Source organism: Triturus cristatus, chromosome 6 (genome assembly GCF_964204655.1).
Source record: "Triturus cristatus chromosome 6, aTriCri1.1, whole genome shotgun sequence".
Classification (NCBI taxonomy): Eukaryota; Metazoa; Chordata; class Amphibia; order Caudata; family Salamandridae; genus Triturus; species Triturus cristatus.
Window position 1 is genome coordinate 1,120,706,587 of NC_140589.1, and position 27,299 is coordinate 1,120,733,885.

At 46.3% G+C, this 27,299-nt stretch overlaps 1 protein-coding gene across 8 annotated transcripts in view; it reads left to right on the plus strand.

Moving 5' to 3' along the window:
• SPAST (spastin) overlaps positions 1-27,299 on the plus strand; it is a 675,354-nt gene that overhangs the window by 22,834 nt on the left and 625,221 nt on the right. For 4 of the 8 annotated variants that reach the window (XM_085611993.1, XM_085611996.1, XM_085611992.1 and 1 more), the window contains exon 2: positions 12,172-12,258. In XM_085611993.1, the coding sequence (XP_085468119.1) occupies positions 12,172-12,258 (87 nt within the window). The remainder of the gene's footprint in view (positions 1-12,171; positions 12,259-27,299) is intronic. The other 4 variants (XM_085611991.1, XM_085611990.1, XM_085611994.1 and 1 more) reach the window with 1 other exon arrangement.

The window sequence follows — 27,299 nt, forward strand, 5'->3', positions numbered from 1 at the left end:
TAGAGGAATATTTGTACGTTTCAAAAATCGACACAAACTTTTCTGGTGAAAACCACACAATGGATTCCTATGGAAGGAAATACAAGTTACTGGTAAGTACGCTTAGAATTACTTTTCAGGGTCAGTGGTGGGCTAAAAGATGCAGCACTGGATTCTCTCCTGATAACAGGTGAGTTAATCAGAATTCGTAGTCCGGCTGCTCTTAGAGGAATATTTGTACGTTTCAAAAATAGACACTTAGAAACTTTTCTGCTGAAAACCACACAATGGATTTCTATAGAAGGAAATACAAGTTAGTGGTAAGTACGGTTAGAATTACTTTTCAGGATCAGTACTGGGCTCAAAGATGCAGCACTGAGGACTCTCGTGATAACAGGTAACTAAATTGGAATTCGTAGTTCGACTGATTTTAGAGGAATATTTGCACAATGGTGAAGGAAGGGGGCGGGGCCTGAGGTGACATTTGTGCAAACACGCCCACTGGCGTGTTTTCAGTTGGGGAATTAATTCCTCTTCAATCCTGAGGTCCCCTGGGGGCCAACTAGTCCACCAGGTACCAGTAGTATGCGCCAGGGAGCTGCGTTGCAGAGAGGTGTTCAGAGGCCACGCCCCTTTTTACAATACTCTGCAACGCAGCTCCGTGGCACTTACTGGAGGTACCTGGTGGGCTAGTTGGCCCCCAGGGGACCTTAGGATTGAAGAGAAATCATTTCCCCAACTTGAAACGCGCCACAGGGCGTGTTTTCACACATATCACCTCAGGCCCCACCCCCTACCTTCACCACTGTGCAAACGCGCCCCGTGGCGCGTTTTAAGTTGGGGGATTAAGTCCCTTTGAATCCTGAGGGTCCCTGGGGTCCAACTAGCCCACCAGGTACCTCCAGTAAGTAAGCGCCACAAGGCTGCGTTGCAGAGAGGTGTAAAAAGGGGCGTGGCCTGGAGCACCTCTCTGCAACGCAGCCCTGTGGCGCTTACTGGAGGTACCTGGTGGGCTAGTTGGCCCCCAGGGGACCTTAGGATTGAAGAGGAATTAATTCCCCCAACTTAAAACGTGCCACAAGGAGTGTTTGCACACATATCACCTCAGGCCACACAGCCCCCCTTCCTTTTACTTTTTTTGGGCCCTGGGGAGCCCATCCCACAGGGCCTGACCCCCAAATGTTACTTACATCATTTTTTTACGGGAAGGGGGCCGCGTGGCCCCCCTCCCGTGGCCAATTCCGTGCCCCGGGGACCCCATCTCCCGGCGCATGGCCAATTTTTGTAACATATTTTTCTGGAGGGGGGCTGCGTAGCCCCCCCCCCCCCCTCCTCAGGCCACTTCAAGGCCCCAGGGACCCCATCCCCCAGGGCTGGCCCTCACCGTTGGGGACCGCGGGGGTGGTCCCCAATCCCCCCATGGTCCCGCCGGCTCCTCGCCTCCTGCGGGAGCCGGCATTGCTTTTCCACATGGGGAGCAGCTAACATGCTGCTCCCCATATGGAAAAGCAATCTGCTTTGCTTCAATGAAGCGAGAGCAGGTTTCTCTGCTCTTGCTTCAATGAAGCAAAGCAGTTTTCAATGGCAAGACAGCAGTGTCCCGGGGGTGGGCACCCGGGGACACTGCAGGAACTGGCCCTGGGGGGTGGTGGTCCCCAGGGCCTGTACAAGACTCCAGGAGGGGGGCCGCGCGCCCCCCCCTCCAACATTTTTAAAAAGCCCCGGGGGTGGTGGTCCACGGGATTGGGGGGCCTCAGAGCCAAACAACACCTAATTTGAAATAGTTCCGGGGGTAGCAGTCCCGGGGGCTGGGGGGGCCTGAGAGCCCCCTCCCCCCCACCCAATTTGATTAAGCCCCGGGCGGTGGCGGTCCCCGGGGCTGCGGGGGGGGGGCTTTGAGCCCCCCGCCTATATTATATTCGAGCCCGGGGGGTGGCGGTCCCCGGGGCAGTGTGGGGGGGATTGGGACCCCCACACAATTTTTTCATTATGCCCCTGGGATTTGGCCCCCCGGGGCAAATTAGCATATTTAGCGTGGGTGCCAGCGCTGATTATTTTATTTGGCCTTGGGGACTCCCTGAGCAGGCCTAGGGGGTCAGGGTGTTTCTACCCTGCCCCCTTTTCGCGTGTTGCGACGTTTTGTTTTTGGGTTTCTTGTGCCTCGGTTCTACTGAGGCACAAGATGGCTGCCAACACTTCCTCATTCAGAGTGTTGGCAGCCAATTAAAATTCAGCTCGTGATCGGGAGGGTGCGCTCAGGGTGCGCGTATCCTACGAGGCCATAGATAGATATGTACTTTTAACTGTCATTTTCTCTGGAACAACTGAACGGATTTACACCAAAAGGCAAGAGTCTGAACTAAGGACTACCTCTTTGCCAAATTTGGTGTAATTCCGTTCAGCAGTTCGGGCTGTAGCTGCGGCTAAAGGTCCTATGGGAAATTGCATGGGGAAAACGTGTTTTGGGACCCCCCCTTTTTTCTCGGCCCCCGCTTGACGAATCACCGTGAAACTTTCAGGATAGGAGCGGATCGGAGCTGGCCAAAAGTTTTGAAAATATCGCGAAGATTCGTCAATCGGCGACAAAGTTATTCCAAATAGACTGTTGGAAAATAGGTCCTAACTATATCTACCTCCTGGCGACCGCCAGTAGGTAATATATATATGTTTTCCCCAACAAATTGCCTCAAAGCTTTTCGAAGATGCACTCAACAGGTGATGTAAGTATACACAGGCAGCCAGCAATTTCATTCCAGTTTAGGTATTTATTTATTTCGTCGACGCGTTTCGAGGCAGCAACCCTCTTTTTCACAGGCTGCTTAGGATGTGCACAGAAGGCTCCCATTACTCATTTTATATCCATGCACTGCTCCAATGGGTCCACGTATAGTACGAGACTTCTTAAAGCATGATGGGACATGTAGTCCATTATCGGAGCGTATTATTTCCCTTATGTAGGTTCTGGCACATCCTTGATATTCAAAGCATTTTTCTCCCTTAGTGGGCCTCCGCATTAATTGCTGACCCATTTCGCCGCATATTCTGTGCTGCAACAAGGGCGTGGACACAGTTCCCGCTGCGCAGCCTCACATTCCATATTTAGTGATGGTGCAGTCTTCCACGGTCAGGACGGCCATGCAATTAGTTTCCAACAAATTGTCCCAAAGCTTTTCGAAGATGAACTCAACAGGTGATGTAAGTATACACAGGCAGCCAGCAATTTCATTCCCGTTTAGGTATTTATTTATTTCGCCGACGCATTTCGAGGCAGCAAGTCTCTTTTTCACAGGCAGCTTAGGATGTGCACAGAGGGCTCCCATTACTCTTTTTATATCCATGCACTGCCCCTAATGGGTCCACATATAGTACGAGAGTTCTTGAAGCATGATGGGACATGTAGTCCATTATCGGAGTGTATTATTGGGTTGCAGAGTGGTGTAATACGGGGGCGTGGCCTTGGACCACCACTCTGCAACGCAGCTCCCTGGCGCTTACTGGAGGTACCTGGTGGGCTAGTTGGCCCCCAAGGACCCCTAGGATTGAAGGGGACTTAATCCTCCAACTGAAAACGCGCCACAGGGCGCGTTTGCACACTCTTCAAATCAGGCCACGCCCCCTCCCTGCACCACTGTGCAAACGCGCCCCGTGGTGCTTTGTAAATTGGGGGATTAAATCTCCTAGATTCCTGAGGGTCCCTGAGGTCCAACTAGCCCACCAGGTACCTGCAGTAAGCGCCACAGAGCTTCGTTGCAGAGAGGTGTAAAAAGGGCCGTGGCCTCGAACCACCTCTGTGCAAGTCAGCCCTGTGGCGCATACTGGAGGTACCTGGTGGGCTAGTTGGCCCCCAGGGACCTCCAGTATTGAAGGGGAATTAATTCCCCAACTTAAAACGCGACACAGGGCGCAGTTGCAGTTGTGCTGGGAGGGGGCGGGGCGCCCGGCACAATGCTGGTCTTTAAAAAAATAAAAATAAAATAATAATAATTTTTAAAAGGGGGGCTGTGTGGCTCCCCTTCTTTTTCCTTTTTTTGGGCCCTGGGTCCCCATCTCCACCAGGACCAGACCCCTTTAAAAAAAAATATATATATCTAAACGGGAAGGGGGCCGCATGGGCCCCCCCTCCCATGGCCAATTCCGGCCCCGGGGACCACATCCCCCGGGGCATGGCCACATTTTTTTTAAGGAGGGGTGCTGCGTGGCCCCCCTCCTGAGGCCTCTATTGGCCCCGGAGACCCCATCCCCTGGGGCCGGCCTTTATTTAAAAAAAAAAACTTTTTAAGGAGGGGGGGGGGGCTGTGTGGCCCCCTCCCGGGCACTTCTAGCCCCGGGGACCCAATCCCCCGGGGCAGACCCTATCCGTTGGGGACCGTGGGGGGAGCCCCAATGCCCCCACGGTCCCGCCGGCTCCCCGCCTCCTGCGGGAGCCAGCATTGCTTTTCCACACGGGGAGCTGCTGACATGCAGCTCCCCGTGTGAAAAACGCAATCTGCTTTGGATTTTGGAAGCGAGAGCAGTAAAACTGCTCTTGTTTCCAAAATCCAAACCAGAGTTTGCAATGACAGGGCGGGAGCCACACGGCTCCCGCCCTGTCATTGCAAACAGCAGTGTCTCGGGGGTGGGCACCCCGGGACACTGCAGAAGGCGGCCCCAGGGCCATCGAGGGCCCCAGGATGGGGGCGCGTGCCCCCCCCCTCCCAACTAGTGCACAGCCCCGGGGAGGTGGCGGTCCCCGGGGCGTGTGGGGGGGCTATGTGCCCCCGCGAATATTTGAGAAAAGTCCCGGGGGGTGGCGGTCCCCGGGTCTTGGGGGGGGCCTTGGAGGCCGCCCCACAAATTAAACAAGCCCTGGGGGGGTGGCGGTCCCCGGGACTGCGGGAGGGCCGCGTGTCCTCCTGCATATTATAAAGATAGCCCCGGGGCTGCGGGGGGCCCCAGCGCGCCCCACTAATATTTTTTGGCAATGCCCCCAGGACCTGGCCCAGCCGGGGGCCTCAATTAAATGAAGCGCGGGAGCCCGCGCTTCATTTTAATAAAATAATTTGTCTAGATTAGCGACCCCAGCGCGAATGTTGCTGAGATTGTTTTTAAGAAAATGCTTTTTTTGGACCTGGGGGTCCTTGTGGGACCCCCTGAGCAGGCCTAGGGGGTCACAGTGTTTCTCCCCTGCCCCCGTTTCTTGTTTTTCAAGTTTGTTTTGCTGTTTTCTTGTGACTCGGTTCTACCAAGTCACAAGATGACTGACACCACTTCCTGGTTTGGAGTGTTGGCAGCCAATCACAGTGAAGCTCGTGGTCGGGAGGGGTCGCGAATCCACCTTGTCCCTAAATATCAAAACTTTTCTTTTTGAATTTCTCAGCAACTACTGAACGGATTTAAACTATTCGAAAAAAAAAAAAAGACGCTTTCTGAACCAAGCACTACCTTTTTGCCAAATTTGGTGTAATTCCGTTCAGCAGTTAGGGCTGTAGCCTTGGCTAAAGTGTCCTATGGGAAATTGATTTTCTGACCTCTATTTTCTGAATTTCTCAGGAAATACTGAACAGATTTACACCATTTAACAAAATGGGCTCTTTCTGAACCAAGGGCCACCTTTTTGCCAAATTTGGTGTAATTCCGCTCAGCAGTTCGGGCTGTAGCCGTGTCTAAAGTTTCCTATTAAAAATATCATGGAGAAAACACGTTTTGGGACCCCCTTTTTTCTCGGCCCCTGCTTGGCGAATCACCCCGTAACTTTCAAGACAGGAGCTGACCGAAGCGGGCCACTAGTTTTGAAAAGTTTACGAAGATTCATCAACCGGCGCCAAAGTTAGTGGGAAAAGAAAAAACGCTTTTCCTATGTATATGAATTTATCTTCAAGGTATGTGGAAATGAAGCCAAGAAAAGTAAATCTATACTTATCTATATATAAGTACCCCCATGGTATTGTGTAATCAGTGTTCTGGATAGGACATTTTGGCAGACGATATTGTCACTCAATGTTGTGATAAACATCACAGGGCTCGACAAATCCACTCGACCGCTCACATTTAAATGCCAACAAATTGAAAATAATGCTTAATTTCATTATTTTCTGTTTGTCTAGTAAAATTATTTAAAAATTGTTGTAAAAAATTGTTCAATAGCAGTACTTATGTGAAAACAGTAGCATCGTAGTATAAAAAGGCGTGCAAACTTAAATGTTTTGGTTCCTTGGCTGTCATTCCCAACAGCTATTTAACCCCTTCGCTGCCGCGGACATTCCGCTGCAGCGCTGGGGGGGGCAGGGGGGCAGCGCGGTGGGCCTGTGCTCATGACGGAGCCGCTCCGTCATGAGCCACAGTTGAGCTGTGCTCATGACGGAACGGTTCCGTCATGACTCCGCCCATTTGCGTTGTCGCCCCGCACAGGCGGGGAAACAGCGCCGCGCAGGCGGAGCGGCCGCCAACAGGATTGTCATGACGGAACCGTTCCGTCATGAGCACACGGCAACCGTGGCTCATGACGGAACGGTTCCGTCATGAGCGGGGAAGGGGTTAACATCAAGAAAAATACCCCAAAAACCCCTTTTCCATATTTGAAGATAAATGCAGACAGAGAAATGGATGGTTTCTTTCTATCTGTATTTATCAGTATAAACAATTTTTTTTGCATAACCCCCTACTTCCGTCTGTAAACAGCCATAGGAAAACTTCTAATAATGTTTCTTTTTTTAAATCCTTTCGATCGTACATTCCAGGCTAATTCCAGGAATTGATATCATGGCAAATATTCTGAAATTCCAGGTTATGCAAGAGACGCAAGCCCACTCGTTGATAACTATGGGTGTCTGACATTGTGGTTCCATCACAGCTGACTCTTAAGAGTATATTTTGTTTAAAATGTGGAAGAAGACAATCTCATTTTTGAGTTTTTTTTAAAAATCTTGAGTGAGGCAGACTTGGATGCACGTGTTCTTCACTGCAGCAGTCTAGAATTGTAGTATTCCATAAGAGTTCTGGAATAATTTGGTTTCTATTCTATATGTTCACTTAGATCTTAAACTTATGCATTATAAGTAGGACAGTATTCTAAGATGTGGTCCATGTTTTTTCCCTACTAAGTATAATGCTACGAATTCCATTTCATGTTTACCAAACCTGTTTCTGTTGACTCTTTCTGTATTCTATGACCAGTCCATGGTGTTTCGTCCATGCTGTACCAGAATTAATGCAGTAAAAAAAATGTACTGTCCCATTTATCTTTACATCCATGGTAGTGATTCTTAACCTACCTACAGTGTTGCAAGAGATTTTCAGGTTTCCTGTTGACCTACAACTCTGTTTTCCAGTTGAAGGCTGAATCACATGATCTACACAGAGCACTTAAGGTGTATTGCAAACCTGACTCAATAGCATCATAATAACCTTATACAGATACAGGACTAAACCTCTCAGCACTCGACGAGCTCTATCCTTTATAAAACAAGCATTGGCATAGCCAATAGGTCTCGCTTTTGGGACCTTATTAGTGTTTAGCCATGCAACAGTTGCATAACTAAATACTTATAAGGTCCCAAAAGCGAGACCTATTGGCTATGCCAATGCTTGTTTCTGTTTATTACTGCTCTGTAGTAATGGCGGCGCACGGGTGCCACCATTACTACATAGAAGTAATAAACAGGAAAAAATAACTAACTGGCTCACGGAGAACATCAAAGCGGCTGTGCGACCGCGAACAAACATCAAAGCGGCGAAAGTGAGGCGCGCTAGCCGGCGCACATGCACTGTAGCTCTAGGCTACGGTGGTTGCACTTTTTTGAGCCCTCACAAAAAGTCTCGCCAGACCAGCGCATGCGCTGGGTCAGGCGAGACCTAATTAATTAATTTATTTATTTATTTACCAGATTTATAACGCGCATAGCTGCCCCAGCAATGGGGCGTCCCAGCGCGATCAGAGACACGAGAAAGAGCTTGAAGCGGGAGGCGATTATACAACGGCAGGGAAGAGCCAGGTCTTAATCGCCCTGCGGAAGGTCATATGAGTCTGGATCTCTCTAATAGAGAGAGGGAGCCGATTCCAGAGTCGTGCTGCAAGACAACAAAAAGAACGCCCCCTGGCTTTTGCTCTCACAGTCCGGGACGATAGCCAGCAGCTGATTGGACGATCTAAGGAGTCGCTGAGGAGTATACAGTTGGAGTAGCTTAGTTAGACCCACCGGAGCCTGTTGAGAAAGAATTTTATGTGCAACACATAAGGTTTTGAATTGAATTTGTTTCTCAACAGGCAACCAATGTAGCTTGGGAAGGATGTGGGAAAACAACGTAGATCTCGGGAGTGCCACTAGCATACGTGCCGCGGCGTTCTGAGCTCTCTGTAAGCGCATGATACAGGATTTGTTAGCCCCGAGATATAATCCATTTCCATAATCCAGTCTAGATAGTACAGCCGCCTGGATGATGGTCTGGCGATCTCTAGGGGGAAAAAAGCCCAGTACTGGCTTTAGGACACGCAATAGGCCAAAACACGATCCAGCCACAGCCTTGGCTTGCGTGTCAAACGTCATTCCACTATCAATCCAAAAACCCAAGTTTTTAACAGCTTCTTTGGGCAGAGGGGCTGGCTTAAGGCTGTCAGGCCAGCAGTGATCAGACCATAGGTCTCGATCTTTTCCAAATACTAACACCTCGGATTTACTGGCGTTTAATTGCAGGTAATTGCTGGCCATCCAGTCTGCCACCTCAACCAGATCTTCCCTGAATCTATTTAAATTGGCGGTGTTCTTTTTAGAGTAGGCAATCACCAATTGGGTGTCATCGGCATATGATACCATTGACAGTCCCCTCTTCCGAGCCACCAGGGCCAAAGGTTGCATATAGATATTAAACAAGAGGGGGCTCAAAATTGACCCCTGGGGCACTCCTCGTTGAAGGGCATAACTCTGGAATTGAAATGGTGGCATCCAGATCTGGAAAGATCTTCCCGACAGAAAAGCTCGACACCAGTCGAGAGCCAGATCCCTCACTCCGATGTCAGATAGCCGTTTCAATAGAATTTCATGGGAGACCGTATCAAAGGCGGCACTTAGATCAAGAAGAACTAAGGCCGCCGAGTCCCCAACATCCAGTATCCCTCGAATTTCCTCCGTCACTGCCAACAAGGCAGATTCAGTGCCATGTCGGGCTCTGAAACCGTTCTGTGAAGGGTCAAGGATCTTATTCTGTTCGATGAACTCTGCCAGAATAGTTTGAATATGAAGTTCTACCATTTTCGCTAGGAGAGGAAGTTGCGAAATGGGGCGATAGTTACCAGGCTCTGCTGGATCCAGTGATGGTTTTTTCAGCAGAGGGATAACTTTTGCATGCTTCCATGTTGCAGGTACTATAGCTGACTCTAGAGAGAGATTCATCAGTTCCAGATACACTGGTAGAATAGAGGACATGACTTGAGAGAATTGTTTTGGGGCCAATGGATCAATAGGTGAACCAGATTTAATTTTTCTAAACAGGACCTCCAGACTAGCTAAAGATAGCGCTGGGAAAGATATCAAGCTGTTTAGACCTTGGGAGGACGAAACAGTGGGCAAAGTCTTCGTAACGACATTAGCCGTTACATGGAGATTTTGATATATTGTATCCACTTTGTTAACCAAGTGGTTGGCCAGCTCATTGCATTGGTTGTTGGAAGAAATCGACGAACTTCTGGCCATATCACCGGTCTTCATAATCTTAAGCAGGGAGAATATTGTTTTAGATGGATTATAGCTTGCTAGGATTTTATTTCCCACATACTCTGCCCTAGCTCTCCGAATTTGCTTAAGATAGTGATTAATGGCTGCTCGGTAGTTAGATTTCCCCACTGCATCGTAAGAACGTCTCCATGTACGTTCCAGCTGTTTGCAGTGCTTTTTAGCCTTAGATAGCGACTCATTGAACCAGGGTTTAGATAGGTCCCGTTTTATCCTTGCCCGTTTCACTGGGATGCAACTGTCCAGACCTCTGTTACCCAGTCATGGACTATCATATCCGCTGCCTCCAGATCTTGTGATAATTGAGGCCTATGGCTTGACCAATATGCCGCCAGCTTACTGCTGTCTAGCTTGTGCCAAGGTCGTTTAAAAGTGGAGGTCGGGCAATGTTCTCTCACCTGGCCCTGCTATCGTAGTGTGAAGGTCACCAAAAAGTGATCTGTCCAACACTGTGTGGCTGGAGGATCCATCATCAACCATGTAAGATTCGAGAATAGAGGATCCAGTAGGTGTCCAGCAGCACGAGTGTGCTCTTGTACCCACTGGACCAATTGGAGTGCTTCTAAATCGGCCAAAAAGCTCGAGATTTCGGACTTATCAGCATCATCACAATGGAGATTCAGATCTCCAATAATGCTGAAATTCGCCGCTTGACTAACGTGCAGCGCCGTCTTATTTACCAAATCTTCCCGAAAAGCCCCCGAAGGTCCAGGCGGGCGATAAATAAGAAAGCCGGAAATGGTGAGGTTAGGGTTCATCCTGATTTTAAACAAAGCGCTTTCACAGCCCACCACATTCTCTCTATTAAAAACACATGAATAGCTGTTCTTAGTGATAATAGCAATACCGCCTCCTCGTTTCCCTAGTCTATTTAGGTTCTTCATACCATATCCTGGGGGAAGAGCCAGCCAAGATTCGGTAGTAGAGTCTTGGGTGAGCCAAGTTTCGGTTAAGAAGAGGACATCAGGAGACTCGTCCTCCAGAAGGTCGAAAACTTCAGCATGGTGTTTTGACAAGGATCGACAGTTTAAATTCATAAACTTGAAATCCGTGTGACCAAGGGGGCGAGGTTCTTGGAGCACCCCGGGAAGTTTAAAAGGCGCAACCTATACATTTGGTTGGGCCAGCAAGGGGACTAAATAAGAAAGGGGAACATTCGGGTTGTAGTCTCAGCAGCTCCTCGCGTGAGTAGCAACGAGATATACCAGGAGGCAACACAGGGGTACTGGCATCTGGCGGCGGATGGGCGCAGACTGGCTTGCCTTTGGCGCACCTTCGGCGTGCCACCGGCGCGCCCGCAGCGCGCGTCCGCTGCGCGGTCGCGTCAGTGCCCCCTGAAACAGCATTCCTTCCCGAGCCACTAGAGCGCTGACTGCCGTTACCCCCAAAATGGCGGTCGTAATTCCACCTCCCAGTTCCTCAGTGCAACTTCCTTCCTATCAGCACCCCTACGCAAGCGGAAGCAGTCCTCAGCCCTTCAGAACACACCACGGAGAAATTGCAACTAAGGTAAGTGCGAGTTAAATGCTTTAAGTGTTTTGCTCTTTTTGATTAAAAAAAAATACAACGCGAGTGAAATACTTTTAGGACAGTGATTACGGCGCAATTAAAAAATTAACAGCACAATGCACAAATCAAACAGTAATTCGCGCACCAGATAGACACACAGCCTGACTCCCGGCTCACACCTCAGGAGTCCGAAAAAATCTGCAGTATACACTGTAGTTAATGCAGAATCACTAACGACAGTATGACGACTGGAATGCAAGCAACATGATTTGAGATACTCTCTTATCCTAGAAAAAAAGTTACCCAATGAGCAGGGATAAAACAACACACATTAAGGGTTATTATTTGCGTTTGAAGAAATGCACATTTAAGGGACCAAAGGTATTTTTTAATTTCTTCTTTCTTTCTTCGCAAAGAGTCCAGCTTTAAATTACTTCCCATGAGTATTGCTGATGTTAGATTCATGCATTTCATTTTCAGTACGTACATTTTTTAATGTCTGGAGAATGTACGTAAGATGTTTTTTCTAAATATTTGTGTAGTAGAGCTTTTGAAGTCTTTTTCAGAAAGAATTGCAAAAATTAATTCTTTGCCTGGTTTACAATGTATTTTCAACCTTCAGTACAAGTGATGTTTTTTATCTATGGTTATTGGGAAACTTCTCTATAAAATTAAAGTATTCATTGCCCCACCCAGTACGTTAATTTGGGATGAAGCACTGTTAGTTCTTCCACATAAACCATGTGTTCTCAATGTGTAGGTATATTAAAGGTTGGAAGTCATAAGTATATAGCAGGTGCTAACTAACGTAATTGTTGTATGAAGGAGTGGAATACATTCTAAAGTAATTAAGCAACATTCTTGTTTAAATTGTGTTCTTCTAATCACTTTAGGACCTAAGCTTTGATTACTTGTTCACTTTTTATTGAAGCAACTAAAATTCTATATCAAACTGACAACTGTTTATTTGTCATTAAAGCAGGTGAAAAGGAACAAGCGGTAGAGTGGTATAAAAAAGGAGTTGAAGAACTAGAAAAAGGCTTAGCCATTGTTATAACTGGAAATGGTAAGACATACGTTTTGCACATTCTAGCTTTGAAACATGGGTTCACTTTAATGCCTTTTGGAAAAATGTTGTTTTTCTCCATTATTTGATTTCCTTTCAAAATGGTTCTTGATCAGTAATGCTTTTGCTGGATAAAACAAGGATATGTAAATCTAATTGTAGTGTGCTCGGGCTGTCTAGAGAAATCGAGGTCCATTGAGTTCAAACAGGAGGGAGTCGCCAACCTTCGTGCCATTGCTTTTGACACCATAGATCCTATACTGGTCAGTGGGCATTTGCACGTAACTCTTTGCTCAGGGCCCTGTTACTCAAACAGGGAGTAAAAGTGTGAGGTTGGTTACAAAGGGTCTGAACTAGCTACCCCTTTGTCCCCTTCCAAAGTGATTTTTGTACTCTGAGCCAGAGATAGGCTAGTGATTTTTGTTTTTGTTCTTTGTTTTAAGGGGTGAAAAGGAATTGGCAATGCTTGTTTGGAAAATGTAGCGCACTACTCTGTTGAACATTAGCTTAAGGTGTTGCACATCCTAGCGAAGAGCTTGAGAAGTTTTAAGGAGGCGAGTACTTTTGTTGTTTTTAAATTTTGATATGTTTTGCGATATCTGCTGTGTAAGAGTGCTTTAGACAGTGGCACAGCGTAGCAGACACATGATAACTGTTGGATGCTAGTCAAATGTATACTAATGCTGTGCTTGAGAGTTAAGGAGGATCATTAGTTATAAAGACTTGGTGGAGTAGGGTAATGTTAATGTCTTTTAGAGCATCAGGCGGTCGATTTGTGCTCCTAGTTTTTTGAGAGTGGGTTTAAAGCTGTGAAAAATATCAGCCACCTGGTCATCGGAGACCTCTACATCAATCAAAATGAGAGCCACTTTGCAAGATTGTCCAACTCCACCCGATGTCGAGGAAATCCATAAAAAACCTTCCTCCTCAGGCTATTTTAAAGCAAATATAAACAAGCTGAACCACTACTCCACAGATGTGATTCCTTTTCTGAAACGGGCGTCTCACAGCTCCAAATATCACATTGGATTCCAATTATTTCAGTAACATAGTATCCGGGATTAAACACCATAGCTAAGCCATTCCATCCTCTCAAGATAATGCTGAAGGTTTTTCCCTATTTTACTTGTCCACAGAGCTCTTTTTAGGTCTAATCTGGCGTTGCAGCGCGCATGCGTTGCTCACTCTGCGAGCACTTTTTGCAATCAATACAGTTTCAGAAGGGGACTTTAAGCCACACCTTTTTTTTCAATTGGCTTGCGTAATCGTTTATGTTAAACGTTGGCGCGTGATTGGCAATCTGCTTTTTTCGTTGTCCCATTTAAGGACGGCCCATTTGGACAGGCCGACGCCATCTTTGTTTCTGGTGACGTAGTAGGGTGTGCTTTTAGCTTGTTTACTGGCTTCTGATTGGGGAATTGTGCTTCTTTGTTACTGCCTCTGTTTACAAAGCTACAGCGTGGAACAGAGAGTCTCAGTTCCCACGCGCTTGCAGACACTGTGTGTTTACGTTGTTAAAGTTAACGGACCCCTGCAAAAAGCAGCACTCGCAACCTGTGTGTTTCATACATCCAACTGTATAAAAAAAAAAAATCCCCCCACTTCATCAGCATTGGAAGAAGGTGAGAGACTGCCGACTGCGCAAAAGGGGGTGCGGGAGTTTAACAGAATGAAAAATAATCTTGTGAGTGTCTGTTTGCGGTCCGCCTTGGCGGCGCTTGTTTTCAAAGCTTTAATGCTTTATTTTCCGCCCCCTTCATTAGCATGGGAAGAAGGCGAGAGACTGCCGACTGCGCAGGAGGGGATGGGGGAGTTTAACAGAAAGAAAAATAATCTTGTGTCTATTTGCGGTCCGCCTCTGCCACACTTGTTTTCAAAGCTTTAAGGCTTTATTTTCCTTCCCCCTTCATCCGCATCGGAAAAAGGCGAGAGACTGCCGACTGTGGAGCAGGGGGTGGGGGAGTTTTAATAGAAAAAAAAAGAATCTTTTGGCAATCTCCTCCCTCTTTTTTTTTCAGTGTCTTGGTTTTAACTAAGCCGTTGGGTTCAGCACCTGCGCTTTTTGAACCGTTAAACTTTCGGAGGCTATGTTGTTGCTGTTGTGCCCGGGTTGTTTTTTCTTCAGCTGAAGGCAGGGGGGTGCATTTAGAAGTGCAGGAGAGGAAGACGTAAGATGGCGGATTCTTTGTCAGATGGAAAACGCCCGCCCTGCAGGTCCCTGGTGGCATGGGAAGACTCTCTGGTCGCACATTGTGCTCCCCTGCCTTTGGATTTCGAGCATGCAAAAGTTTAGGGCGAATTGACCCTCTTTTGTCCGATATTTAAACGCTGAGTCGACTAATAAAGCAAGACAAAAACGTTTTTAATTAACCAGTTTGTGTTCCTTCGTTTATAGCCCGTTAATTGTATTGCTTGCGCCTATGTTCTTGCCATTGTAAAACCGTCTTAAAAAATGTGAACCATCGATTCTACACTGGTTGTATGTTTTTCTGCGATGTTTAATGCTGAACATTTGTGCAAAATCTTCGTAAAAAGAGACTGCCAATTCTTGCATTTATAATCCTGTTTAGCACACTTAAAAAACACAAATGGCACCGCTATGTCTTAATGTGCATGCACGTTTGGGGATTAAACAGTGGCGAGTACCAGCTTGGTGGGCATCAAGTATTTAAAAGGCAAGCTGTGTATGTGTATTACCAATCTTTCATCACTCATTACCCTTAACACATTCAACCTGGGGTTTTCGATATGATTTTGACCGAAAAGATGAGCATCGCCAGTGAAATCACAAACTTCAAAAGGGGTTTCTCTTGCCCATGCTCTCCAGCCCCTCGGTGTGAAAGCATGTTCCACACTACCCTCCCCGGCAGCAGCCCTCACAGGGCACCGTGAGCCGGCATGCTGCTGATGTACGTCAATTGCCACAGCGATCCATCAACGAAACCTGGGACGGGTGTGGGCTCCCTGGGCGGGAGCAATTACTACAGCAAGTGTACTGGCAACAACAGCACAGCTCCACACACGACCTGCTTTGGGGAAAATCCTGCTATGGGTCACACAACACAAGCCGGACCTCTCCCTTGAATACGGCCCGTGTGAAGGAAGTCACTAACGACTCGTTACGTGACGAGTGAAAACTGCACTAATCCCCCGGAGAGAGATGGAATCTCCCTACAAGCAAGTGAGAAACTCGTTACATGAGCAGCTTCCCGGCATGTTAAAGTAAACCTGCCACTCGATGTAATGATTATAAACGTCTATGCTCTAAAGACGCCCAACGCGTCTGTCTGTCCTCGGCACCGAGCGTGAGATTAACAAGTGTCACAAGTGTTGTTGTGCACCTGGCTCGGGTGAAGGTGTAAACCAGGACGACTTCCCAAATGTGAATATAGGTCGGTACTACTTCAGTACAGGGTTGGGGAGCGGGTAGGTATAATAATTTTTATAATATTTTTCGGTGGCTCGCCATGATTTGGTGAGGCATAATTGTGACAAGGGCATTAGTAGACACACTGTGGAGATAACTTTATGAACTCACAATCATTCGTGCCTTTCAGATTATTTTCCAGCATTTATCAATTGAAAGTAGCACTGAACACGTGGATGGGAAAGGAGAGGGGCAAAAAGGAGAGGGACAGATGGTAAAAAGCAACAGAGCAGGAGGGAAAAGAACCAGAGACGTAAGTGAAAGCAAGGCAACTACGAGCATTGAAAATGCAATAGGTCTCGCCTTTTGATTAAGTTAAAGCCATTTGCTTTGCTAATGGTATTAAATTCTAGCTTTGCAATATTTAATGTATAGTTGTGATATGTTGCAGTTGTATGTAGTTAGAATTGTTTTGTTAGCTGTGTAGTAGTTTAAAGCATAACGTTAGTAGGAAAAGAGCAGTGTTTCAGATTTGGGAGGTGAATGAATAGAAGAATAGTATGTGTGTTAATTTCGTATAGTGAGGATTACATTAGCATAAGGCAGACGAAAGGGGCGAGGGGAGAGCAAATATATGCACATATCACAAATATACATTAAATATTGCAAAGCTAGAATACAATTCCATTAGCAGAGCAAATGGCTTTAACTTAATCAATCAAAGGCGAGACCTATTGCATTTTTAATGCTTGTTCTCATTGGTTATCTTCTTATTGGACGACTTTGAAGAAGTGCTATCTCCATCACCAGCATTTAGTGTCACCTACCTTAATACACTTGCCTTGTTGTGAGAAGGATATGTTTTAGTCAGTCACTATTTAATAATAATAAAAAGCTTTATTTCGGCAATTGCATTAAAAGCAGACAATAATTTAAACTGTTGAATAACACGAAATAAAAACTCTTAAAAACATAATACATAGAATAATTAGGATGCTAAAATACCCACAGGTAAAAATATTTATACTACCCACAATTGAGAATAGTGGCATGGCAGGGGAGCATCACAACAAATTTGGGAAGCAGAGACTGGATTTCATCCAATAACTCTATACAGATTTTCTTCTACTACACAGTCTATAAAGAGCGAAACTGAAAATTACAGTGAAATGCAACTAGGACACACAAGTATATTAGCACTATGTACTGGGCGACAATAGGGCAGTCTTTCTGTCTGTGTCTCCACATTCACTATTATGGCACAGTTCTCTCTAATGTGGTAGGAAAAAATGATATGTCGATACATCAATAGTGGTATTGTTATCATTAATACTCAACCCAGAGAGAACCTATAGCTGGGGCAGAATCTTTGTGATCATAAACTATTTATTATTCTTTAATTCCTTGTCCTACTTAATTCTATGTTTATAGCCGGACTGGAGGACATTGAGCATTAGTTGATTTAGGAGAAAAACCTAATGAAGTGGACAGTTCAGGGGTAAGAGACACAATTAATATATTGTGATTGATTTTAATTCTGTTAAGGCTGGGTCGCTCAACAGAGAAGCCAACATTCTCCATTATAATATATGTTCTTTTGCTTTTAATAGATTCTCTCTGAAAAATGTTCTTTGTTAGGAGTCTATATTTGACCATCAAATAACGTACCCCACCTTTTTGGTAGTCCTGTGCTACAAAATAAAGGCTCTGGGTTTCAAAAAAGTGCAACCTACTCCCCACTTCCATGGGGAGGGGAAAAAAGCATCCTTGAATATTGTTTATATGAGAGATGAGAACAATTTTACTTTCAGAGAAAAACCATACAACGGATAGAACAGCATCCAAGGTTTTTAATGTTGGGTATTCTCGAAACCATGCAAACACAAGATGATTGACGGAGTGCTGAAACATTTCAATCACTCACCCCCAATCACAGATCTGGGTTTAATCCATTGTTCTTTTCCTAACTATGCCACCTCAGTTTGGACCCTGCCATATGCAAATTAGTCTTGACCCTGTTCCTCATGGGAATAGTCCAGCCTGAACTGCCAGGCTAGGTCCTCCCTGGAACGGAGAAACACATCCCTGGACCGGTTTAGGGGGTATTATCCCTCAGAAACCAGGCTAGCTTGAATTCAATGGCACAGTGAGTAAGGGACGAGTGGTTGAAAACTTTCAGCATTCCATCCATCATCTTGTGTTTGCCATTCTCAAAACCGTCCCAGTCTTGTTGCATAAATTAATGATCTTTTAAGTAGTACTCTGATTTTTTAGCAAAGTATCTTGCTGCGTCCGTCCAGAACAAGGTTGACATTTTAGGCCATCTGCAATGGAGCGCGGTTCAATGCGAGGCCCAGGTAAGTTCCACTCAAATAGGTACATTTGATATTAAAAAATGTTTGTAGAAAAAGTAGTCCTCAACATGTTTGCGGGGTGCCAAGCTGGATCCGGGTCAGGGTTTGATGACGCCGGTTGCTGCATAGCAGGGGTCCCGTTGTGGTTATCGAAGAAGTCGGAAAAGCTCTGAGTTTGTGAAGTCCACCATCCGTGCTAAGGAAGGCCTCACCGTCAATTGAATTCGGTTCGGCATCGCTCTCAGTGGAGCTCTCTACGTTCAAACTTAAAAACTTTCCTGGCAGTCAGATCTTCAGCGGAAGAACCCAACAAGTTGGATCTTACCAGCTATTTGATGTTGATGGCTTCGGCTTGATGGCCCGGTCTTACTTTGGTTCTTCAGAGAAAAAGTTGGCAAAACGTTTGTAAGTCTCGACTTTTTCTAACTTGGCAGGAGGAGCACGTCCTAACACTCATCTAAGGATCCCAAGACCAAAGGGACACTACTTGGGGGTCAGAACTCTCTCTAGTAGAAGCCACCAGCAGGGTCAGGTCCAATTGGAACCGGTCGACTAGGCTCTCCAGAAAAGGGGACTTCTTGCAGTTTCTATGTCCCTGTAGCTTAAGAGGAGATCAGCTAGCAGACATTTGGAGTCCCCTTCTTAGTGCTACGTATAAGTGGAAGCAGGTCCAGCCCTTGGGGGGGTTCTCACAGGTCACAACAGGAGGTGAAGTCCATCTTCTGTCTTCCACAGGTTCTGCAGAGTTCTGAAGAGGGTATTGGGGGTGCTACTTTTATGGCCAGGGTAGACATGTGAAACTCCTGGCCTCTCCCTAACCACGAAAAAGGTTCTCGGGGGTGACCAGCCCACTTTTTCATCTCTTACTGTGTGTTTTATTGTAAATTATTCCACAATGCCACTTTCTACCTATCACCAACATAGCAGTGTAGAGCGCCATGTGCCCACCCAGAAGTGTGGCTATAATAGTGGGCAAACCCTCCCTTGTGATCACTTACACCCAGCTCTGGGGACAGTTACTCTTACACTTGGAGTGGTACTTGGCTGCCTAGCAGAACAATATAGGTGCAGGCCAAAGTGTAAGCTACATCTGCCAGTGACCGGGTAGATAGACGTCCTTTGAAGTTGAGTTCCTGGGCTCAGACCAGATAGCCACCCTGTCAGGGGAAGGTCAACCCCCCTCTCTCTTATTCTTAGTCCGGGAGACACTTCACACTTGATCAAGGAGCCATTCATCTCCTGGGTGCCAGTGAATACTGGCAGAGGCGTACTTGGCTCAGGTAGGAAAATTACAATTTTATGAAAGTATTGTTTTCAAAATAGTGATCTAAAATTTGACTTGACCATTGGGTTATATTTTATGCTATCTTAAAAACAGCCCTTGAATAATTTTTCTAGCTAACGCCAAACTGAAGATAAGCAACGTAAGGTGTTATGATTTAACCCAGAGCTGTCCTATTAAAGAAGCAGCTTTGCCACAGTGAAAACCTTGCAGGGTCTTCCCTTTCAGTACATGTAAAACATGTGTGTCCTAATTTTTAAATAGCATGCACCCTGCCCTATGGGCATTTAAGGCCTACCTTAGGGGTGACTTATAAAAATCAAAAAGGAAGGTTAACGATTGGCAAAAGGTTTATTTTACGAGGTTGAATTGGCAGTTTTAATACTGCATTTTGTGATCTTGTACTGTGTTATGCTAATATAATGCTTTTGACGAGTCTTACGTCCTGCAATTGACCTAGCCAATCTGTACTCCTTGATCTCCACCTGTGCTGCAATGTCTGTTGCGAGACAGTCGCGTCCTGTCTTTCTGTTGTGAAAAATTTCAATAAAGAGATTTTCAATGAGGAAGAAAAAAGGCTTCAGGGACAGGCCTGGCAACATGCTCTGCATTCTCACTGTAGTGGTGGCACTTTATGAACTGCAGTCCACTAGTGACATTTAACTAACAGGCCCAGGGTTCACTTTTGTACCATATTTTAGGGACTTACAGGTAAATTAAATATGCCAATTTGCAGCGTCGTCAATTTCAACTTGTTTTAGGAGTCCTAGCACATGCACTGGTGCTGGTTAGCAGTGTTCCAGTGCACAGAATTGTAAACCAGCATTGGCATAGCCAATAGGTCTCGCCTTTTGAATATGGACCTTATAAGTGTTTAGCAATGCAGCATATTATCCTGGGTGCTGTGTCACTAGGAATTGAAGATCTGGCACAATCAAACTTGCATATTTCATGTTTTTAATTATCATTATCATTATTATTCTTATTACTTTTTACACAAATATGTAATAGCCATTAAACTTGTAAAGACAATAAATTATTGCCATTAAGGTATAGCATGGGTTTATGATATATTTTAATGACGAGTTGAATTGTTGGAGTGGATAGACAATAAAAATAAAGAGGAGAGTGCAGCGACTGGAAAGAAGGGGTCAAGAGGCCGTTAATGTAGACAGATGTGCAGTGTAAAGAGCATCGCAAAGAATTAACCGATTGATCGGTAAAGGGGAGAATGGAGCAAAGGGAGGGGGCAGAGAACAGGTGAGGTGAATGACAGAAAGACCGAGTAGTGTGATGAGGGAACTGGGTGACAGAACGCATAGGGCTGGAAAAGCATTTTGTGGGGACGGAGAACATTTTCTTTACCAAAAGGAATGGAAACAACCCAGTGCTAAGCTACAGACTCATCAGATACCTGGAACAGCGAGTGTTCCCTGATAACGCCTGACTTAAAAAAAAAAAACACACACACAAAAAAAAACCTCAGAACACATACTCATCTCCTTGGTTTGGCCCAGCTCCATTTTGAAGCCCATCACACAGAGACAGTGCAGACAGGCAGATAAGTGATCCTAGGCCAGGCAGAGTGAGCCGACTCCAGAGGAGAGCAAGTCTGACAGCCTTTGGGACAGAGCTGGTGCCTGGCCATCCATTTGGTGGAGTAGATTAAGTCCACCCGTATCCCTGTACGTTTCAGTCTTGCAGTACGTGCCTTTGGGCACCAGCAACTTATCACGACTCAAAAGAATGTGCTGTCTTCTATGTAAACAGAGCGCCGCCGTTCTTTTCTTCAGCATGACACTCGCTATGTGCAGTATCTCGGCTAAAAAGGCATTTTTTAAGGGCAAGGGAGAAAAGAGGGAGGGACAGGGCAGGGGATGTAAAAGAAAGTGAGGCAGGGAAACAAAACCCGAGACAAAAAGCGTGAGGGAGAGAAACGGATAGGGGCGGGGCAGTTGCTGCCATAATTCTACCTCTTCCTGTATGTCTGAATCCACTGTGCACTCCGGACATAGGCGCTAGATTATTACTGTACAATCTCAGTACAGATCTACGGGCATTCTGTGCTCACCTCATTCTTGTACAATTCTACAAAGCGCCTCAATGCCTTTCAGGTCTAGTTAGCGAATACATCCCCGTACATAACGCCTTTAGCCCTGTGCTTACCTCTCGGGGTGCAGTGAGCACTACGCTATTCTTGTATAATCTCTATGCAGCGCCTCGATGCCCCTCGGGTCAGGTTGGCGCTTCAGAAAACCTTACTTACATAAGACCCCCGGGTCCTGTGCTTACCTCTCGGGTTGCAGAGTCCTACGGAGCCTGCAGCAAGCCGGTACCACAGGGTGGGTGTCCCCCAGCGAAGAGCCCCCACCTAGAAGCGAGCCCCAGGATAGAGAAGCGGCCTCACCCTGCCTCCATCCCACGCTCCATTTTGAGGAAGCGCACTTATTTAACATTTGTCACCGTGACGCTGTTACCGCTGACCCCGCCGACCCCGCCGTGGTCCTCGGCACTGGGTTTCCCGGTGTGCCCCGTGGTCGGTGGGCTGTGGAGCTGCTCCCTCGGTGCCCACTGCTCTGGCCCGGCCGCTGTCCGGTGAATCCAGTAAACAGAAGGGCAGCTATGGATAGCACGGCAGGTGCATTATCACCAGGTTATAGGCTTGTGAGTGGCCCAATGCCTTCTCATTTATGTCTGTATTTTAATATAGACCTAAGTAGGTCTGTAGGGGGAGGCCCTTCCTTGTATTACGGCCTATGACACACAAGCATCGTCAACAGTGAAAATATACATATATTCAATTTCTGCGGAGAGCTGACAGCCATCGCCTGCACCCCCACTCTCGCCTTACTAAATATGTCTCCCGCTTTAAAAATAGGGATCTACCATCCGCGTCCCTAGTAAGAGAAGGGGGCGAAGTGATAAAGACTGGTAAAATCCTGGTCCTTGTGGGTACGCTCCGGTGCCCTCCTAGTGCTAATAACTAGGTGGGGTGTGGGAGTGGGGGGGGGGGGGGGGGGGAGTCTGAGGTCTCTGTTTCCAAAGGAGCGTCATGTGTATTTGACGCCCCCATTAGAATGATATGGTCCCTTCTCCACAACCGTGATTAATATTGCTGTCATCACGTGCGGTTTTACTCGCAGATATACAGCGCCCACCTGCCTCGGGTGGCGCTAATCTGCATACATTAACCCCGAGGCCTGGCAGTCATTAGGATCGAGAAAATAATGAGGGTTATTGGAGGGGGGAGGTGACGAAGACGATGGGGGCACGCGCTGCTCAAGTGAAAAACAAGACCCGAGTAATAACGTCGGATTACTGCACAATATTGTTGCAAATCCATTAAAGACTGCATTATAATGCAACAGTCAGACATTGTCACCACAGGAAAATTGCTCTGATGGGAGCTCTCCACAGAACATTGTGCTAGTCAGCTGTACATCCCACCGTCCTAAGAGGTTAGTAAATAGTTCTGTCCCCAGCTCTTGCGTCATAAAAGCAAGCCCTTCCGGCTCGACAAATGACGTCCAACTATTTAACAGGACCATTTGTGTCCTAGTGCAATCAAACCCAGTGCCCAGCCTTTACGTCACACAACGAGCACCACAGTCTTGTGGCTAGTCGAGACCATACCTGAAATACGTCATCATATGACGACTCAGACAGTTCTGCGTGGGAACCTAGATCTGTGTGGAAAACCCTACCGTGCGCGGCTGTCGGCAAATGTGGCAATTCCAAGGAACCGCCATAATAGTGCTGCAGTATTGTACTAAATCTGCAACACTAAAATTTCACGATTGCTCTCCAGTGCACCAAATCTGGAGCAGTTTACATACAATACACTCTGCCATACTGTGGATTTGGCACGCATTGTCTATTTTGTGCAAATGTGCCAAATCCGTGATGTTTCCATGACAATGCGGTTGAATTATATTTTCCTCCCCTGTCCGCCTCTTATCGGGAGATGAAGGAGGTTGAGGGGTGGGTAAGCATGGTGCTTCCGGTCGATGCAAATAACTTGTAATTCATGCATCTGGGAGTGGAAATAAAAAATGGTACTAACACCTAGCTCTAAGGTAGTAGTTTCAGCAGTGTAGGTCGGGAATTAGAACAAGCAGCAGCTGTTTTGAAGCACTCGTGCTTGTGCTGGCCTCCGCCTTGCGGGAGCGAGCAGCGGAGGTGCAAGAGCCATATGTTTTCAATTAGCACTCGCGCTGCTGCTCGCTCCCGCAAGGTGGATGCCAGCTCAAGCACGAGTGTGCTGGAAAAGGAGCAGACCGATTTCTAAAGATCATCTCCTAGAGTAGCGCATGCGCGCTGCCTAGGCGAGACCTAAAAAACCAACAGCATCAGCCCATTAAAAAAAAATGTCAGAAGACCATACAAAACAAGCATTTGCAATGCAATAGGTCTCCCATTTATACGAGTTTGAGCTATTGGCATTGTAAATGACAATGATTTTTTATTTAAGTTTGTTTTTTTTAAAACATAAATAAAAGGCACTGTCATTTACAATGCTAATAGCTCAAACTCTCGCAAATGCGAGATCTATTGCATTGCAAATGCTTGCAATGCAATGACAATGCCCTTTATTTATGTTTTGGTTAGCGAGCGTTGGGTAAAATAAACTAAATCCAGAGGCCTAGGTGGCGCACCTCTTCTGCGGAGCAAATAATATCTACAGTCCTCCTGAGATCAAAATCCCCATCTACAGTAGTTTACAAACACAAACATAGGAGCTGAGCGCAGTTCAACAGAGGCCATTCCACAAGGGCACAGAAGAACGAAAATAAATAAAGCTGCCACCCGTTGGTATGCAGTGAAACAGAGCTACCTCTATTAAATTGAACTATATTAATGAAAGATTGTGGAGTGGTTCTCACAGAACAATTATATTACGTAGAAAATGATGACGCAAAAATGGCCGACAGTGCAATGCGTGTGGCCTTAAGCATAAGGCCTGAATTACATTTGAGTGGTGATGTAGTGCATCCCACTAGGGTTTGATAACTCGAAAGTCCTGTATTATCTGTTTCGCCAAAGCTCTGAATCAGAACAAAATGCAGTCTCCTTAGTGGTTTCGGTGCTTTGTTTAAAGTGGCCATTTCATCCCAGATTGTTCAATATGAAGATTCAAATAAAAAGATTATAAAATAATATATTAGATTTCAAAATCACCCGAGATGCTGCTATCATTAATTTCAGTGTAAAATAAGCAATGGGGCCAATTCTTTTTGAGATGCAATTGTTGCGCATTTACAGATCTTCTGTTGCATGCATGTTGTCAGGAAAAGTCAAGCCTCCTCCCACGCCACCCTAAAAGATCAAAAACAAATGGGCGTTCGCTCTGATGCTGTCCGTGTCTTCTGCATTCCCCATCAATAATGGTAACGTGCGTGCTGCGTGACGTGTTGTTTGTTTGCCCCTGGGTGGCACCTTTCGAGGGCCGTTACACTCAGGCGCGAGAGTGGTGTGCACTCATCCAATCACCTTGCACGTGCTTTAGTCCTGCGCCATGCTGGACAAGTGACCTCCTGGGCTATCCTAGAGAACTCAAAACCATCTGTATTGCATCCGTGCCCTACGCTCACGTCCTCTCCACAGGCCTCAGAGCAGGGGGCAAGCCGCTCCCCACGGTGGCATTGCTGCCAGGCTAATGAATGTTTAAATCGAGTGGTCTGAAAAGTCCCTTCTTGGCTACAGGAGTAAAGGGCAGAGTTTGTCATCAGCGGGCTGCAGCCAAGTGCTGGTGATTGCTCGGTTGAAGGGCCCGTCCTGATTACGTGAGGAGCGGGAGAGGGAGGGGGGCTCTTATCTGATCCAAACAGCTGGAGGCTGATAACACTGGAGACAGCTTCAATTTGCCTGCATTCCGCCGTTTCTTTTTCTGCTATTTTCCAGTTGTTTGTGAGGAAAAGTTCAAACAGAACCTAAGAATTATTACCGACTGGGACTAGTACGCGGTTGACGGATGCCTTCTCCGAGTCAGGCTCGCTAGCACCACACCAGCCCCTCTCTGTGTCTCGAATTCTGAACTCATTAACAGCTAGAACAAGGTGTGCCCAACTTTAACTCCCAAACAACAGATGTTCAGGGTCGCCACCGATTCACTTTTAGATTAGAACAAAAAATATTAAATGGGGATTTCTTAAATACCTGGCATGGTTCCTGTGCTCCTATATGTTACTCTACACACCCCTACTCTGCAGTTTTTTTTGTGTGCTGAGTGCATGTAGCTATAGTTTCTCTGTGCTGCTTAAGGTTTCTGGGAGGGGGTAGCAGGTCCCACTGGGCTGAACATCCAATGTGTAGGATCGATACATTGGTTTTTAGCAAGAGAAGGACTTTTATTGTTTCTCGTCCACATTAGAAGTCTAGCAGTCTCACTGCATGGCACTCGGAGGATATGGAAAGTGCGTGCTGAGTGTTCTGCGTACAGGCTTTTGCAGTACCAGTGCTTGTTGGCTGAACATCTCCTAAAGGCGCTTCAGATGTTGCCGTATTCAGCCACCATGACTGTGAATATATACTTTAAAAGTGTTTTCGATGATTCGTGTTACTGTGGGGAACTTAAATGGAAACGTCAGGTGGTATAAAGAGATGCAGAACATCTTATAACTGGTTGATTCGTAAAGGAGAAGCCATCGAACGTGAAAACAGGGTGCAGTCACACCATACCAAGGTTTGATAAAGGACTTAACAGACTACGGAAGTAGAAAGAGGAAACAGCAGTATGTTATCACTACAGTTGCTCTTAAGAACAACAAAAGCTATCTGCGTTCAGGTCTTGTACCACCACCCGCCGGCAAGCTGGCTGACGAGTCTGACTCACTTCTTATTAACGTCGGCTGAAATACGACAAATTAGTATTCATTTTTGGCAGCCAGACGAAAAGGAGTCATGCTTTATGTTAGTAAACGCACAGTCAACTGCAAGCCTGGTAAAAAGTCGGCGCGATCACTGAAAGCCGGCAGCAACAAAGGAAAGCAGGGCTTCCGTTTACTGTTACGGGCTGCCTGAAGGCGATGTTACACGCCCTCGTTCTACTGCTTTACTGCAGACTTCTTGAGAAACGAAAGCGTATACCGTCAACATTGGCCGCACGCGCGCCTCGCGCTTTAAGTTTAAAAAAAAAAAAAGACAAGCTCGGCGGAGCGTGGCGTGCGCGCGCTTGGGGGCGGGGGAGCGGGCCCTTTGAAGTGCTCCCAAAAGGCGTATTGCATGGCGGCACGATGCGCGTGATTGTGCGCGTGCTAGCAATGCAATCCGCTTTTTGGGAGCACTTTCCAGCCCGCTCTCTATAGTCTCGCTTTGCGATCGTTTACGCAATAGCAAGGTCGAGACCTAAAAATGACATTTTATTACGGCCCTAATTTTGAATTATAGAAGCAATGGATAAAAAGAATCTTACCCATTACGTGTATGTACCTCTACTTGGTCCTTCGGACCGTGGCTAATGGACTACAGTACCCACCCACTACAGGCTAAGCAAAGGTTCATGATGATGTGCTAAAATGATTGACTTTTATACCTGTAAAAGTTCAATGTGGTAAAATGCATGCAAAACCCTAATAAAAAATTTCAATTAAAAGAAATACTTGGTCCTTCGGACTAATAATCTTTACACATAAGCAGCATGCACAGCGGTATCTGATGGGTTACAGACCGCAAATTGCATTCTTCATACCTCTGTAACTATTCCACTAAAATCACTTAAGTGACAATCAAATGTAAGTATTGCTTAAGCAGCCTTAAAATCTAAACCTTTTAAAAGAGGCAAGGAATGCCGTATGGATTTATTAAACCCCCTATGTATTAGTCCTATTAGAAATTAATCATGTGATCTCATCTATACTAGAAATGAGATAAATGAGCATGGCTACCCTCTTCAGAGCAGAATGGTTCCAGACAGGTATCTGGTTAGCATGTTCTGATATGCCAGTGAAGAATCCAGAAGTCATTTTGTGCTTTGCTCGTTCACAGAAACCTGTTTTCCCAAGATGACCTCAAAGCGCTCCATGCTGTGTGTTTTTTAGGT